The sequence below is a fragment of the Rhinatrema bivittatum genome, chromosome 18 (assembly GCF_901001135.1).
Source record: "Rhinatrema bivittatum chromosome 18, aRhiBiv1.1, whole genome shotgun sequence".
In the NCBI taxonomy this organism is placed as follows: Eukaryota; Metazoa; Chordata; class Amphibia; order Gymnophiona; family Rhinatrematidae; genus Rhinatrema; species Rhinatrema bivittatum.
This window is the reverse complement of record NC_042632.1, coordinates 842490-859246: the sequence shown is the minus strand read 5'-3', so window position 1 is coordinate 859246 and position 16757 is coordinate 842490. Positions and strand designations below refer to the sequence as shown.

The 16757-nt window shown below is 44.0% G+C and overlaps 1 protein-coding gene across 1 annotated transcript in view; it reads left to right on the top strand.

Annotated features, from left to right (window-relative positions):
* Positions 1-16757, top strand: part of LOC115079628 (dedicator of cytokinesis protein 2-like) — a 991955-nt gene that overhangs the window by 866768 nt on the left and 108430 nt on the right. Inside the window, 4 exon segments of the mRNA XM_029583335.1 lie at positions 633-714; positions 1062-1146; positions 12343-12429; positions 13016-13192. Coding sequence (XP_029439195.1) covers positions 633-714; positions 1062-1146; positions 12343-12429; positions 13016-13192 — 431 coding nt within the window.

The following is a 16757-nucleotide window of genomic DNA, read 5'->3' as shown; positions in this document are numbered from 1 at the left end:
TTTTAGTGCTGTTTGTTTTATATTTTAACTATTGTACTGTATTTGGGTTTTTTTTGTGAGCCGCCTAGAACTATTGCATAGGCAGCATATAAATAAAATTACCTATCTCACTGAATAAATGGGACAAATTATCTGGCTAACTTTAGCCAGATAACTTGTCCAATAAATGGTCTATTGAATATTGGTTCAACTGATGACTTGAGTTATCCTATAAGCCAGACGATCTAAGGAATTTCTCTAGTTACATTCACTGAGTGTTTTTATAGTCTTTGGGTTATCACAAATATATTTATTTTCTATGAACTGTTCTTTCCCTTATTTTCATGACCGCGTTTATAGTCAGAAGCATTTGTCAGTTTACTCACAAGAACTGGCTTCAGCATGAACAATGATATGTTATTCTCCTACCAAGAGTCCAAACTAGCAAAGGATTCTAGCAGTGTGTATTGAAATTATAATATTGGCTTTTGGAAGTAAATGTGGCTTCCCTCTTTCTCTTGCTTGCTTTGACTCCCTTCTCTGTAACATATAGATTAGCTGGATAGCTCATCAGCCCGGGCTGCTTCCCATGGCAGTGGGCATCATGTGTTCCCATCATTTGCCCTATTTACCTTCACTTGTCTGATCTTTAGACATCCAGTGTTTTACTGTGCAGCCAGTGCTGGAGGAACAGCCCCAGTTTACGAATAAGCCTGTGCCAGATCAGATTATAAAGTAAGAAACAGTTATACCACGTCATTACTAAATTACACAGCCACTTGTTAAGCATTAAGCTTCATTCTTGCTTTAGACTGAGTGGAGATGCAGTGGTTGATAAAGTAACTGAGAGCCCAGTGTCTGTCTGAGAAGCTACATTCAGCTCTCTGCCAGTAGATATCTCTGTACATTAGATGAGATCTGGAAGAATATGGGCAGACACTGGAGATATGTTGGTTCGTTAAGAAGGAAGTATTGTTATCAGAATATCGGTAGACAAAAACTAAATAAATAAGTCACGCAACTGGAGAATTTAAATGTTGCTTTAGTTTTGTGGTTTATATTGCTTGGTTTAAATCTTTCAGTTTTTACAAGTCCAACTATGTACAAAGGTTCCAGTATTCCAGACCTGTCCGTAGAGGCTCCATGGATCCTGAAAATGAGTTTGCTGTGAGTATTTCTTCAGTTTAGTGATGTTGTAAGAGATTATTTGAGTTAGAGGAACACCGTCAATAATCCAAATGTGTCCAGCTAATGAAGAACACTCATTAATCTTACACTGAAATGCATTAGAGGAATGTTTCTTCCAAATTAGGGACCATTGGGAGCTCTGGGACTCTGATACCATAAAAGCAGCTAAACCAGAAAGAAGAAAATATCTTTATTGTAGTTTAAGCAACGTATATATTTATTTATTTATTTATTTATTGTTTTTGTTATACCGAGTTTCATGATAGGCATCACATCAACCCGGTTTACAAATAACAAGGAGTGTAAAGCATAACGTAACGTAAAAAACAATATTTTCAATAAGAACCTTGAACTTTAAATACAGTGAATCAGAAAAAGGGAGAGGGAAAGTTACAAAAAACAAGGAAAATAAACTTGGGATGGAAGGGGAGAAATTGAACAGCACAATATTTACATTTCAGCCTATTGATACATTAGAATAGCAAGTGAAAAAATAAGACTATGAAACGGTACATAGGTAATCAAATGAATAAACATGACAGTTGTGAATGGTAATAGTATGATAAATATTCAGCAGGAATTAGTGAGAGAGGGTTTGAGGTTGGTTGATTCGTGTTTACATTCCATTATTGCATACGAGTTAGTGCTAGTGAGAGGAGGTTTTATTCAAGGCTTGGAAATGCTTTTTTGAAAAGCCAAGTTTTTAGTCTTTTCCTAAATGTTAAAGAGCATGGCTCTTGTCTCAAATCAGGTGGGATCGAGTTCCAGAGAGCTGGACCTGCTGATGAGAAGGCTCTGAGACTCAAGGATTTATGTTGGTAGGTTTTGGCCTTTGGAATTTGGAGTGACTCTTTGTAGTGTTCCCTGATAGGCCTGGCGGAGGTGAATTTTTTAAGTGGTATTTGTAGGTCAAGTTGCGTGTGTTGGTTGATAGTTTTGTATATGATGTTAATGGTTTTGTACATGATTCTATAGTGGATCGGAAGCCAATGGAGGTTTTTGAGAATAGGTGAAATGTGGTCAATTTTCCTGGAATTTGTAAGGACTCTGGCTGCAGAGTTCTGAACCATTTGTAAAGGTTTGGTGTAAGAAGCTGGGAGGCCTAATAGTAATGAGTTGCAATAATCTAGTTTGGAAAAGATTATTGCTTGCAAGATTGTTCTGAAGTCCTGAGTGTGAAACAGCGGTTTTATTCTTTTCAGGATATGTAATTTGTAGAAGCAATCTTTGGTGGTTTGGTTAATGAATGTTTTGAGGTTGAGACGATTGTCTAGGATGGCTCCTAAGTCTCTTACGTGGGTTGTTTGAAGGAGTGTGGGTGGTTTAGGAAGTGTGTTATTGTTTTCCGGTGATATGAGCAGGAATTCTGTTTTCGAAGCATTGAGTACAAGGTTTAGACTGTTGAGGAGAAGTTTAATTTCTAATAGGCAACTGTCCCAGTATTCCATTGTTTTTGAGATTGATTCTTTTATAGGGATTACGATCTGTACGTCGTCTGCAAAAAGGAAATGTTTCAGGCTTAATTTTGTAAGTAGTTGGCAGAGTGGTAGCAGGTAGACATTGAAAAGGGTGGGTGAAAGTGATGATCCTTGCGGCACTCCTCTATTAGAAGGGTGGTATTGGGATTCTTTATTATGAATTTTGACTCTGTATCCTCTGTTTTCTAGAAATGTTTTGAACCAGTTTAGTGTGGCACCTGTTAAACCAATGTTTGCCAGCTGTTTTAGAAGAAGGGCGTGGTTGACGGTGTCAAAGGCCGCCGAGAAGTCAAGGAGGATTAGAAAATATGCTTGGCCTTTATCAATACCAGAGAGTAGGTAGTCCATGAGTGAAATTAGTAGCGTTTCGGTGCTTGCGGCTTTGCGAAAACCATATTGGTTTGGGGACAGAATACTGTGGTCCTCTAGGTAGTTGGATAGTTGGGTGTTTACCAGTTTTTCCATGATTTTAGCTATAAATGGTAGGTTGGAAATAGGGCGGAAGTTGTTGGGATCACATGCATTTAGATTTGGTTTTTTTAGCAGTGGCTTGATTGAGGCAGTTTTTAGGTCATCTGGGTAGATGCCATGTGATAAGGAGCAGTTTATAATATCTGCTATGGTTTTTGCTATTGTGTCCGGGATAAGAAGAAGCATTTTGGTAGGGATTTGATCAAATGGGTGTGTGATGACGGTTTCATTCTTTTTAATACATTTTGTATCTCTGTGATTGTGATGGGTTCAAAGGCATTAAGCTGGATGTCTTTATTTTGGGGAAGATATGTGTTATCTGGAGACGTAGTGTTTGGAATCAGCTGATTAAGGAGATCCGATATTTTTTTGTTAAAATGAAGAGCCAATTCGTCTGCTTTAGTCTGGGCTTGTTCGGGTGGTATATCTGGAGTGATAGGTTTAGTGAGGCTGGAAACGAAGGCGAATAGAGCTTTTGAGTCAAAGCTGAGATGATGAACCTTTCGGGCATAGTAGTCTCTTTTGATTTTCAACGTGGTACTTTTGTAAAGATGGAGTGATCGTTTGTAATCAGAGAGTGAGGCTGGTGAAGGGGCTTTGCGCCATTTTCTTTCTTTTTGCCGAAGTAATTGTTTGAGTTTTCGTAGTTCATCATTATACCAGGGTTGACGTTTGGATGTATTAGCAGACCTTGTTTTGGTTGTCAGTGGGCAGAGTGTGTTTGCTATAGATTTTGTTATTTTGGACCAGGATTGGAGGGCAGCGTTAGGGGTAGATACTTCAATGAGTGGTAGATCCGAGGTTAGAGCTTTACTTAGATGTTCCGAGTTGCAAGGTTTTCTGTATAGGAAAGAGGGTCTTGAGTTGAGTTTGGAGTCTGATCGAGGTAAGGAAAAACTGGTGGAGATTAGAGAATGATCTGACCATGGGACTTTTTTGCAATTTGGTTGTTTTGTAAGAGAAATACCAGTGTTTGTAAAGAGTAGATCGAGCGTGTGGCCTGCTTTGTGGGTGGGTTTATTGATTTGTTGTCTGAATCCCATCGCTGACAGTGCGGTGAGGAGGGCTTCACAGTTTGTAGAGAGGGGAACTTTGTCAACATGTAAATTGAAGTCACCCAGGATTATAGCAGGGGAGTCAAGATTGAGATGCAGAGTTATGGTTTCGATGATAGGAGAGGAGTCTGACTCTAGTAAGCCTGGCGGGGCGTAGACTAGCAGGATTTGGAGTTGTTCTGATTTGAACAATCCTAGTTCTAGTTTAGTTACTGTACTGATGGGGTGGTGTGAGAACCTTAAGGATTTTTTTGCAGCTAGGAAGATACCCCCTCCTCTTTTTTTTGTCTTGGGATGGAGAAGAAATCGTAAGTCTGCGTTGGTAATTGGTTAATGAGTGTGATGTCCGTGGATTTGAGCCATGTTTCTGTTATGGCGCAAACGTCTGGGGTTGTGTCCTGCAGTATGTCGTTGAGTATAAGAGTTTTGTTGGTGAGAGATTGGGCGTTGAATAGGATTATGGTGAATAGGGTGAGGCCTAGTAACTGTGTAGTGGGGGAAATCATGATTGGGATGAGTGATTTGTAGGTGCGTGGTCGGTAGTACATTATTGTTCAGGTTGGATCGGTGCTGGATGAGTGCTACCGGAGCTTGGATGTGCTGCTAGAGACTGGATGTGTGCTTCTGTAGCCTGGATGAGTGCTGCTAGAGATTGGATGCGTGCCTCTGGAGACTGGATGCGTGCCGCAGGAGACTGGATGCGTGCTGCTGGATGAGTGCCTCTGGAGACTGGATGAGTGCTGCAGGAGACTGGATGAGTGCTGCAGGAGACTGGATGAGTGCCTCTGGAGACTGGATGAGTGCTGCAGGAGACTGGATGAGTGCTGCTGGATGAGTGCCTCTGGGGACTGGTTGAGTGCCTCTGGAGACTGGATGAGTGCTGCAGGAGACTGGATGAGTGCTGCTGGATGAGTGCCTCTGGGGACTGGATGAGTGCTGCAGGAGACTGGATGAGTGCTGCTGGATGAGTGCCTCTGGAGACTGGATGAGTGCTGCAGGAGACTGGATGAGTGCTGCTGGATGAGTGCTGCAGGAGACTGGATGAGTGCTGCTGGATGAGTGCCTCTGGGGACTGGATGAGTGCCGCTGGAGATTGGATGAGTGCCGCTGGAGACTGGATGAGTGCCGCTGGAGATTGGATGAGTGCCGCTGGAGATTGGATGAGTGCTGCTGGAGACTGGATGAGTGCCGCTGGAGACTGGATGGGTGGATGTGTGATCGCTGGATGGATGGATAAGGGTGGGTAATGGCTCTTGCTCTGGGACGCTCCAAGGAGCGCACTAAGGGGCAAGCCCCTTAGGTTGCGCTCCTTCGGGTGCGCGACGCCCCAGGGAGTGTCTGCAATTTAAGGGCCTGAAAACAGTGCTGGGCTAGACGGCTGTGTTGGGGGTGGGAGCAGTATTACTCACCACGTGGTCCTGCTGCTTGTATATCAGGTCAATATTCAAAAGGATTTGTCCTTTTGTAAAACTTAGCTGGATAAAATCCGGGTGGGACAGGGTGGGACAGGGTGGGTTTATGCTTATCAGGCTAGCTTTGAATATCAGCGCTAGCCAGGTTATGGCCTCGAGGGATGTGAATTGTTTTTTTGAAGATTGAAAATATCGTACGATATTTTCAAAGTCGTCAGAAATCGGGGGCTCCCCGAAACCAATAGGAAAAATTATTCGAGGGGTTTTCTTATCGTTTTGAGGGAGCGCGAGAAAAACGGCACACAAAAACAACCCCTAAACCCACCCCAACCCTTTAAAACAGCTCCCTTAGCTTCCCCCACCCTCCCAACCCCCCCCCCCCCCAAACGTTTTAAAATTACCTGGTGGTCCGGGGGGAGGGGGTCCCGGGAGCGATCTCCCACTCTCGGGCCGTCGGCTGCCACTAATAAAAATGGCACCTATGGCCCTTTGCCCTTACCATGTGACAGGGTATCTGTGCCATTGGCCGGCCCCTGTCACATGGTAGGAATAATGGACGGCCGGCGCTATCTTTAAAAATGGTGCGGGCCATCCAGTGCTCCTACCATGTGACAGGGGCCGGCCAATGGCATGGATACCCTGTCAATGGTAAGGGCAAAGGGCCATCGGTGCCATTTTTATTAGTGGCAGCCGACGGCCCGAGAGCGGGAGATCGCTCCCGGGACCCCCTCCCCCCGGACCACCAGGTAATTTTAAAACGTTTGGGGGGGGGGGTTGGGAGGGTGGGGGAAGCTAAGGGAGCTGTTTTAAAGGGTCGGGGTGGGTTTAGGGGTTGTTTTTGTGTGCCGTTTTTCTCGCGCTCCCTCAAAACGATAAGAAAACCCCACGAATAATTTTTCCTATTGGTTTCGGGGAGCCCCCGATTTCTGACGACTTTGAAAATATCGTACGATATTTTCAATCTTCAAAAAAACAATTCACATCCCTCGAGGCCATAACCTGGCTAGCGCTGATATTCAAAGCTAGCCTGATAAGCATAAACCACACCCTTGAACTGCCCTGTCCCACCCCCCGGACCACCAGGTAATTTAAAAATGTTTGGGGGGGGGGGGGTCGGGAGGGTGGGGAAAGCTAAGGGAGCTGTTTTAAAGGGTCGGGTGGGTTTTTTGTTTATCGGCTCGGGCACAGCCGATTTTTAAAAATAACCAAAAAAACCCAATCGGGCCGCACGAAAAAAAATTCACGATGTCAATCGGAACCGGAACTGATTCTGGTTCCGATTCACATCTCTAATGGCCGCTAGTTAACACTGGATGGCAAACGAGTCCTGAAATTAGCTAGGGAACACACACACACACACACACACACAGTGCCACTGCCGACTGCTTAAGTCCCACTTCCCACTTCCCAGTCTCCACTAGAAAAATACATTTGCGCTAGCCAAATTCCCGCCCCTCTTCCATACCTCCCAAACTTGCCTCCATTCCCTTCAAATGAAAAAAATAAATATAACATTGTAAATCCTGCAGCTGAAATCCTTCACCACCATCCTTCCTTATGATACAAGTTAAAACCCCAAGTGACCCAGCTTCCTGCGGACTTGGACCCCCCACCCCCTATGAGGAAAGACTGTTCAGCTTGGAGAAGAGATGGCTGAAGGGGGATATGATAGAGGTCTTTAAGATCATGAGAGGTCTTGAACGAGTAGATGTGAATTGGTTATTTACACTTTTGAATAATAGAAGGACTAGGGGGCATTCCATGAAGTTAGCAAGTAGCACATTTGGGACTAATCGGAGAAAATTCTTTTTTCACTCAACGCACAATAAAGCTCTGGAATTTGTTGCCAGAGGATGTGGTTAGTGCAGTTGGTGTAGCTGGGTTCAAAAAAGGTTTGGATAAGTTCTTGGAGGAGAAGTCCATTAACCTCTATTAATCAAGTTTACTTAGGGAATAGCCACTGCTATTAATTGCATCAGTAGCATGGGATCTTCTTAGTGTTTGGGTATTTGCCAGGTTCTTGTAGCCTGGTTTGGCCTCTGTTGGAAACAGGATGCTGGGCTTGATGGATCCTTGGTCTGACCCAGTGTTATGTTTGAACTTGATTTGTGGGCCCTTGGGTCGTGGAGAGAGTTGACTCCACCCACAGGGAGGAGCCCTGTGGGGACTCTCCACGACAGGCGGGGTCTCAGCAGTGATGTAAAGTTCTCATCAATCTGTATTCCTAGGTCCTGTACTTGATCTGAGGGTGCAATGTTAAAATTACCCAGATCTAGGGGTGGTGGTTTTACTATAGAGGAGTTTCTCCTTAACCACACGATTTCAGGGTTTTTTTTGTGTGTAGTGTTAGTTTCAGCTGAGGTAGTTCTTGTTGTATTGCTTTCATGTATGTTGACAAGAGTCCATGCATTTTATTCACATGATTTGTCGAATGGGATGTAGAATTGATTGTCATCAGTGTATAAGAAGTTGATTCCTAGTTCCGCTAGTAATGTACACAGAGGCAGCATATAAATGCTGAGAGTGCTGAACCCTTGGGGATACCTGTATTGATTGAGAAGGTGTCAGATATGTGATTGCTTAGTTTGACTTGGAATGTCCTATCTGCTAGGAAGGAAGAGAACCATTTGATGACATTTTCGTCTGTTCCAGTGTTTCTCAACTGATGGCATAGCAGGGTATGGGCTACAGTGTGGCAGGCTACTGCTAAATCAATTAGTACCAGGATATATGATTCCTCATTGTCAAATTCCTGTAGTACAGGGTCTATTAAAGAAATGAATAAAGTTTCTGTTGAACGATATGTTCTGAATCCGAATTAGTTTGGATATAGAATATTATTGTCTTCTAGGTGGTTTTCTAATTGGGATAACACTGCTTTTTCTAGGACTTTAGCAATAAAAGGTAAGTTGTATATTGGCCGTTAATTGTCCAAATCATCAATTCTGCCAGTTTTAGTTTTTAGGATTGGTTTAATCACTGCTTGTTTTGCCCCAGCAGGGACAGTCCTTCTGATAGCAGGTGGTTGAATATGGTTGCAGTTGTAGAAGTGATTATGCTGTGTACTGTTTTCAGGGAACTTGCAGGGTTTGGGTCCAGTAGGTGGAAAGCAGGCTTAATTTATGATCTGGTTAATTTCAAGTTTAGATACTATGTCAAATGTGTTCCATTTTGCTTGCACATGTTTTACTTCAGGTTCTTTTGTTGGCGAGTAGATGGAGAATTGTGTTTTTAACCTATTGATTTTATCTAACAAAGAAGTGGCATATTCATTGCAGGAATTCTTAGAAAAGTAGTAGTTATTCGAAATGTAGGAAGATGGATCCCTGATTAATTTTTAACTCTTTTGAAGAGTAATTTGGAATTATATATTACTCCATGAATCTGTTTAGCATAGTAGTTTTTTTTTTGCTTTATTGATTATTTTTCATGGTATTCTGTTAGTAGCAATTTGTATTTTTCTAGGGATTCTGTAGATTGGCATTTTCCACAATTGTTTTTTAGATTTTCCGAGTGTCTGTTTCTTAGCTCTTCACTGTGCCATGGTTCTTTTGTTTAGAGGAGTTGCATTCTTTTTGGAACATTTTTGTCTAGACTGGGCTTAAGTTTTTGGCTATTTCATTGATGATTTTATCCCAGGAGTCAAAAGCTGAGGAGGCATTATTGATTAAACTATTGAAGTTGATTAATATCAATTATCTTATTTTAAATTGTTTCTTCAAGTATTTTCAGTTCTATCTTTTTTCTGTAGGTGAAAGATTGATTATTATATGAATTTGTTTGCTTTGTGTTGAGGAAGGTTATTTCTGCTTTTACTAGTTGGTGAGCAGACCAGGATAATATGTTGTGAAAAGAATTGATTAGGCAGTTATTATAATTGGCAAATGTTAGGTCAAGGATGTGTCCTGCTTAATGAGTGGGGTTGGTTACAAATTTTGACCAACTCATTGCTTCCATAGTATCTAAAAAGATTTCACATGCTGTAGTTTTAGGTTTGCTAGCTACATGTAGGTTAAAGTCTCCTATGATTAGTGTAGTCAAGTGATGGAAATGCTTTAATGAATATTTCAAATAGAAGTGACCAGTCTTTTTGTTCCAGGGGGGCAATAGACCAAATCTGTTTAGTTGTGATTTTAGTATTGCCACCTCGTAGGGAGGATTAATCTCAACTTTTTAAGATTTAAGTTTAAGTTCATTTTTAATGATTATTAGTAGATCCCCCACCTTTATGTTTATGTCTGGGGAAGTGGAAGATATCATAGTTGGGGTGATCAGTTTGATTTAAGAGTACATTATCTTTGTCTTTCAGCCAGGTTTTGATAATGCAGAGGCTAGTGGGATTTAGTTCCTCTAGCAGATCATTTATCAGTGGGATTTGTTTTGACAGAGGCTGAACATTCAATAGTAGGAGTGTAAACACTAGGCCAGAAGAGATTATAGGAGAGTTGTAACTTATCGTGGGGTAGATCAGCTTTGTGCTTTTTATTTGCTTGCGTTTTGAGGTAGATTTCTTTATATTCCCTATACTGTGATTTCGATGAGGTGGGACAAGGTCAAGATTAGATAGGTACTTCAGGCTTCACTTCGGGTGTGCACGAAGGGGCAAGCTCCTTTGTTATACTCCTTTGTGCACACGACAAGGGCGCTCCCCTGCCGGTGCAGGCATCTCCGGCATTGCCTTGGCATCCTTCAGCCCTTGGTGGTGTTGGAGGTGGGATGAGGGGTGATCGAAGGGTGGGCACAGGCCAGCCTAGGCCGGCATCTTCTTCCCTTCATCGGGGAGGGGGATGAAACACCTCCTCTAGTCGGGTCCCCCCTCATGCCTTACCGCTCCAGTGGGCAGCTGGTGTCAGGGTCTGGTTGTCAAAGCACCGGTCATGCTCAATTCTGGCGTTGCCTCAGCGTCCTTCAGCCCTCAGTGGTGTTTGGAGGGTGGGTTCAGGGGCAGTTGGTATGCAGGCTGGACAGCACCAGTGTCTTCTTCCCTTCACTGGGGGTAGGGGAAGAGAACGCCTCCTCTAGTTGGGTCCCCCTTCATGCCTTACTGCTCCTGCGGGGTGCCAGTGTCGGGGCTTGGTTGCCAGAGACCTGTCACACTCTATCCTGGTGTTGCCTCGGTGTCCTTCAGCCCTTGGCCAGTTATCACAAATTTCCAGTACTAAGTGACTAACTTTAGATGGGGTGAGGGTGGGGAGGAGGAATGTTAAGTAATTCACTGATTGGCTAAAGTTACTCAAAGCGGCAGTTACTACCCTTAACAGAAAACTTACACAGAGCGGCAGTTACAACCAAAAGCAAATTGCTGGGCAGACCGGATGAACCATTTTGTTATCTCCTGTCATTACTGTTACTATGGATAACTTTATCCAAGTAACTTTAGCTGAGTATATTCAGGGGAAGTTTTGTCCCGCTGAATATTTTTCTAAAGTTATCAGGATAACTTTACCTGGATAACTTTGCAGCTAACCAGCTTAGAACTTAAGAACATAAGAGATGCCATACTGGATCAGACCAAGGGTCCATCAAGCCAAGTATCCTGTGTCCAACAGTGGCCAATCCAAGTCACAAGTACCTGGCAAGTACCCTAACATTAAATAAATCCCAAGCTACTATTCCTTATTAATTAATAGCAATTTATGAATTTCTCCTCTATGAACTTACCAAAACCTTTTTTAATCCCAGTTATACCAACTGCCGTAACCACATCCTCTGGCAATGAATTCCAGAGCTTAACTATGCGTTGAGTGAAAAATAATTTTCTCCCAATTGCTAACTCATGGAGAGCCTCCTAGTCCTTCTATTATCTAAGAGAATAATTAACCAATTTACATTAACCTGTTCAAGTCCTTTCATGATTTTGTAGGCCTCTATCATATCCCCCCTCAGCTGTCTCTTCTCCAAATTGAACAGCCCTAACCGCTTTAGCCTTTCCTCATAGAGCAGCCATTCCATGCCCCTTATCATTTTGGTTGCTCTTCTCTGCACTTTCTCCAGTGCAACTATATCTTTTTTGAGATGTGGCAACCGAATTACATACAGTACTCAAGGTTCAAAGTTTCAAAGTGAATGTACTGCTTTGAGAATTGTTTCAAAGCTCGCAGACCCTCACTGTCTTTGTCCAAAGTGGCCAATTTGAAAATGGCCCCCTCTGTTTTTGTGGTCGTACAGCACAACAGGGAGATGCCAAGTTTAAGACTGCTATTTACTTCTTTCCCCCCCCCCCCCCACCTCTCTCTCCCTTATTTTCATGGGTATGTTTGCAGTCAGAAGCATTTATTAATTTACTCACAAGGGAAACTCACATCTCATTCTCCTCTTACTGAACAGAAGAGTCCAAATTATCAAAGTATTTGTGCAATGTATATTGAAATATTGGCTTTTAAATATTAATCTAGCTTTCCTTTCCCTGTGCTCTCTACCCTCTCCCCTTTCCTTCTTTGCCTACACACATTCTCTCCTTTTTCCCTGCAAGCATGTCTCATCTTGATTGCATTCTAGGTACTATTGCTTCACTTTTCCTCTTACATTACCTTTCTACCTCTTGTCTGCCTCCATCCTTCCCTCACCCTGCCTCTACCATGGCAGGAGGAGCTGTGTGTAACTCTGCCTAGAAGAGTCTCAGCTTAGTAGCATCTAGTTGTAAGTCTGAGTTCTACAGTCTAGTTTTGCACTATGCCCTTGCGTACTGTACTGTGTACTGTAATTCTGTTCCTGTATCTGCAAGGCATTCCACTCTTGATTCTCTTCTCACTTTTGTAGTCCATGTGGATCGAGAGGACAACATTTGTTACAGCTTATAAACTGCCTGGGATACTGCGCTGGTTTGAGGTTACTGCTATGTCACATGTATGTATAAATGTGTTATCTGCCACTTATCGTCATCTTATGTGATATGCATATTTTTTAGTTTATGTGGCCTGGTGTAGTATATTGGCATGCAACAAATATCATGTCTAGGTTTGAAGGGATTCAAGAACCAAATGGCACTATGCTGTCACAAATATTGTAATAGGAAGGCATATATGTTCTCACACTCATTGTATCACATGTTAATACAGTGCTTGCTCCAACACACAGAGTCCTGTCCACTCTTACTGCTTGCCAAACACACCACTACAGACACACTAAGTTGCTTCTCATTTTAATTCACCCAGTTGGTAGAACTAGAGTTAAGTCATGGTTGGCTCTGATTTTTTTGAGTCATTAAAAGATCTCCCAACTAAACCAAGCTAAATAAATCAAAATTAACCCAAATAATCTGCGCCCAGGTGAATTTTCTGGCCTGGATCTACTGTAGGCTCCAAATAAGGGCATTGTGCCAACTTTCAGCAAGTAATTACTGTTATGAAAGTATTCAGCTTATAAAATCATCTGTGTGTGCTACACATATGAATTCCTGCTGGGATTGTAACCTTCATGCATGTTTTGATAGACAACCATCAGCCCCCTGGAGAATGCCATTGAAACAATGTCAGTTACAAATGAAAAGATCTTGATGATGATTAACCAGTACCAGAGTGATGAGAACCTCCCAATCAACCCTCTCTCCATGCTTCTCAATGGCATCGTTGACCCGGCTGTCATGGGAGGGTTCGCAAAGTATGAGAAGGTAAAAAATCAAAATGAAAGAAAAAAGCCGAGCCTCTCTGGACCCCAGCACTTCTTGCTGCTTAAGCATTCAGTAACTCATTGCCTTGTACATGAGATGCTTTTAGAGTTTTATTTAAAACCTGATTTCATAAGCAGAAGAGCAGGGGAGGAAAGGAGTATAGCTTTGAGATTTTCTACATTACGACATGGCAGTGCTAAGCATATCTTCAGGCTTTAAGTGTTCATTAGCAATACATTCCCTGTACGTACCTGGATCAGTCCAGACTCCTGGGTTTTGCTTCCCTTCTATCAGATGGAGACAGAGAGAGTTTTTCAGGCACTGCCTCTTAACCCAGTGTGCCACCTGCAGCTCCTCTGTATTTCTCTGTCTCCAGCAGATGGAGGTGGTGCAAAACCTGCAGTTCTGACCAAGCAAAAAAAAAAAAAAAAAAAGGAACAACATAGAATTTCTTGTTTTTCTTGTCAGCTCTAATTTTATTTCCCAGAGCACTGTGCCTACCAGGAGGTTGGAAGGTCCCGGTGGGGCCATCCTTCCTGATAGCAGGCTGGAGCGAGCAGGGGTTGGGGATCCCCATTTTCCTTGGGCTGACACACCGGGGTTGATCATCAGTGGTCTGACTTCCTCCCCTCCCAGCAAATGTTCTGCCATTCCTCTGCCTTTCAGGAGAGTTAGTTTGTATGTTTTTGGTTTGGGCAGCTTTTTAAAGTTAATTTAAAAAAAAAAAAGGGACTGAATAGGAGAGAGATGGCCTGGCCATGCTCTCTGCTCTCCCAGGCATTTTGCTGTTTCCTGACCAGCACAGAGAGGTCAGTGGTTTGTTATCAAAAGAAGATCTTCTGGTGGAAGATGGCGGGTCTGACGTACTAAGAACATAATAAATTGCCATGCTGGGTCAGACCAAGGGTCCATCAAGCCCAGCATCCTGTTTCCACAAGAACCTGGCAATTACCCAACACCAAGAAGATTCCATGCTACTGATGCAATTAATAGCATTGGCTATTCCCTAAGTAAACTTGATTAATAGCAGTTAATGGACTTCTCCAAGAACTTCTCCAAATCTTTTTTGAATCCAGCTACACTAACCGCACTAACCACATCCTCTGGCAACAAATTCCAGAGCTTAATTGTGCGTTGAGTGAAAAAGAATTTTCTCCGATTAGTCTTAAATGTGCTACTTGCTAACTTCATGGAATGCCCTCTAGTCCTTCTGTTATCCAAAAGTGTAAATAACTGATTCACATCTACTCGTTCAAGACCTCTCATGATCTTAAAGACCTGTATCATATCCCCCCTCAGCAGTCTCTTCTCCAAGCTGAACAGCCCTAACCTCTTCCGCCTTTTCTCATAGAGGAGCTGTTCCATCCCCTTTATCGGTGCAGTACCAGCAGTTCCTTCGAGAGGATCCGATTATGCCGCATCCCTCTTGCTGTCTGGCCTGCGGGGAGATTTGCTCGCAGATATCTAGAGCCAGCTTGTGCTCTCAATGGCTCCCTGGTTGGAAGGGCTCATCGAGAGGAGCTGTGGGGTCTCTTTCCATGTCAGGTGTGCTCTCCTCCTCCTGCAGAGGCCGGTCTGTTCCCGATCAGTGCGGGAATGGCAGCCATTTTGAATTCTCCCTTGCGATTCGAGAGACTGGCTTTGGGAATACATAGCAGCCCCAGGGAGCCCTGGGGGGGGGGCTTGAAAGGGCTGGGAGATGGGGACCTCGCTCCTGAGGTGGGTGTTGAATATGATCCCCCCCACTTTTCCCAGGAATTTATTTTACTCATGCACCAGGCCTTTTTGGCTAGGACTGCTAAACAGCTTTTTTCTCTTGGATGTGACCCATTTCCGCAGCCAACCAACAAGGTGCCTGCTACCTTGGCTTCGGCAGAGGCTAACAGGGTCCACACTCTCAGGTCCCCGGTTGGGCATGATCTCGCATCTGGGAACATAGATCTGCAATTGCCCTCGGGGGACCCACTGGATGACCCTCCACTCACGTCAGGACAGGACCCAGGAGAGGTGGACCCTGGAACGACCTCTCCCCTGGAAGGGGACAATCCCATTGTGCTGCATCTTTTTCAGATGTCTTTGCAGAGCTGGGGATTCCCATGCTGCAGGTGGATCAGGACCAGGACTTGGTGGATCCAGTCATGACTGGTCTGCGAGGGTCAGCCACTACCTTCCCTTTTCATAAGATGATGAAACAATTAATCTTCAGGGAGTGGGACACTCCCAAGATTGGCTTGAAGGTCAGCAGGCCCTGGATAAATTTATACTCTACCCGAAGAGGTGCTGGAGCTACTCAAGGTGCCCAAGGTTGATGCCTCAGTGTCTGTAGTCACGAAGCAGACTACTATTCCAGTGGCTGGTGCGGCAGCTTTGAAGGACCTTCAAGACAGAAAGCTGGAGGTGTACCTGAAGCAAATTTTTGAAGTTTCTGTTCTGGGTATAGGAACAGCAGTGTGTAGCGGTTTTATGCTCTGTGCCAGCTTGCAATGGGTTCAGCAGTTGCAGAGTGCTAAAGAACAGAGGCGTTTGAGCAAGCGGAGCATTTGGAGGCAGTGGAGGTATATGGTGCGGATGGATGCCTTATATGATCTTGTGCGCACTTCTTCCAGAACGATGGTTGTCTCGACTAGGAGGCTGTTATGGCTTTGCAATTGGTCAGCAGATATTTTGTCCAAGGCGCAGTTGGGAGCCCTCCCATTTAAGGACAAGCTTAGTTTTGGCGAAGATTTGGAACAACGGCATTCATTCAAAGCAGAAATCAGGGTGCAGGTCAGAAGCAGGCCTCGGTGAGGTCTCATTCTTGGTCCCAGTCCTTTCGGAACTGGTAAGCCAACAGTGACAGCACGAGCCATGGACTTTCCAGTCCCAAGGCTGCTCAATGAGAAATGGCCGGCCCACTCCTTGGTGCCAGCTATTGGGGGGTCAGCTGACCCTTTTTTACGAGGAGTGGGTCAAAATCACATCAGACCAGTAGGTTCTAAGTGTCATAGAAAGAGAAGAAGCTGGTTGTGCACAGACCATTAACAGGCTGCGAATGCTGGGAGCCATCGTTCCCATTCCTCGGGAGGAACGAGGAATGGGACGGTATTCCATCTATTTCATGGTACCAAAGAAGGAGGAGTCGTTCTAACTCAGAAGGTGAACGTGACTCTCAAGGTGCCCTGTTTCCAGATGGAAACTCTGCGGTCTGATATACCAGTCATGAGAAGTGAAGAATTTCTAGTATCCTTGGATCTGACGGAGGCCTGTTTACACTTTGCAATCCATCTGGATCACCAAAGATACCTCAGGTTCATGATCCTTGGTCAGCATTTCCAATTTTGTGCTAAGCCTTTCGGTTTAGTCACCACCCCCAGAACATTCACCATGGTGATGGTGGTGGTGGTGGCGGTGCTCAGGAAGTAGGGAGTCCTGGTCCACCCATATCTGGGCTACTGGCTCATCCGGGCAAAGTCAGAGGATCTGTGCCGTCAGTCAGTGGATCTCGTCATGGACTGTTTGAGATCCCTAGGATGGATAATCAACCTTGCCAAGAGCCACCTGTCCCCATCTCAGGTCCTGGATTTTT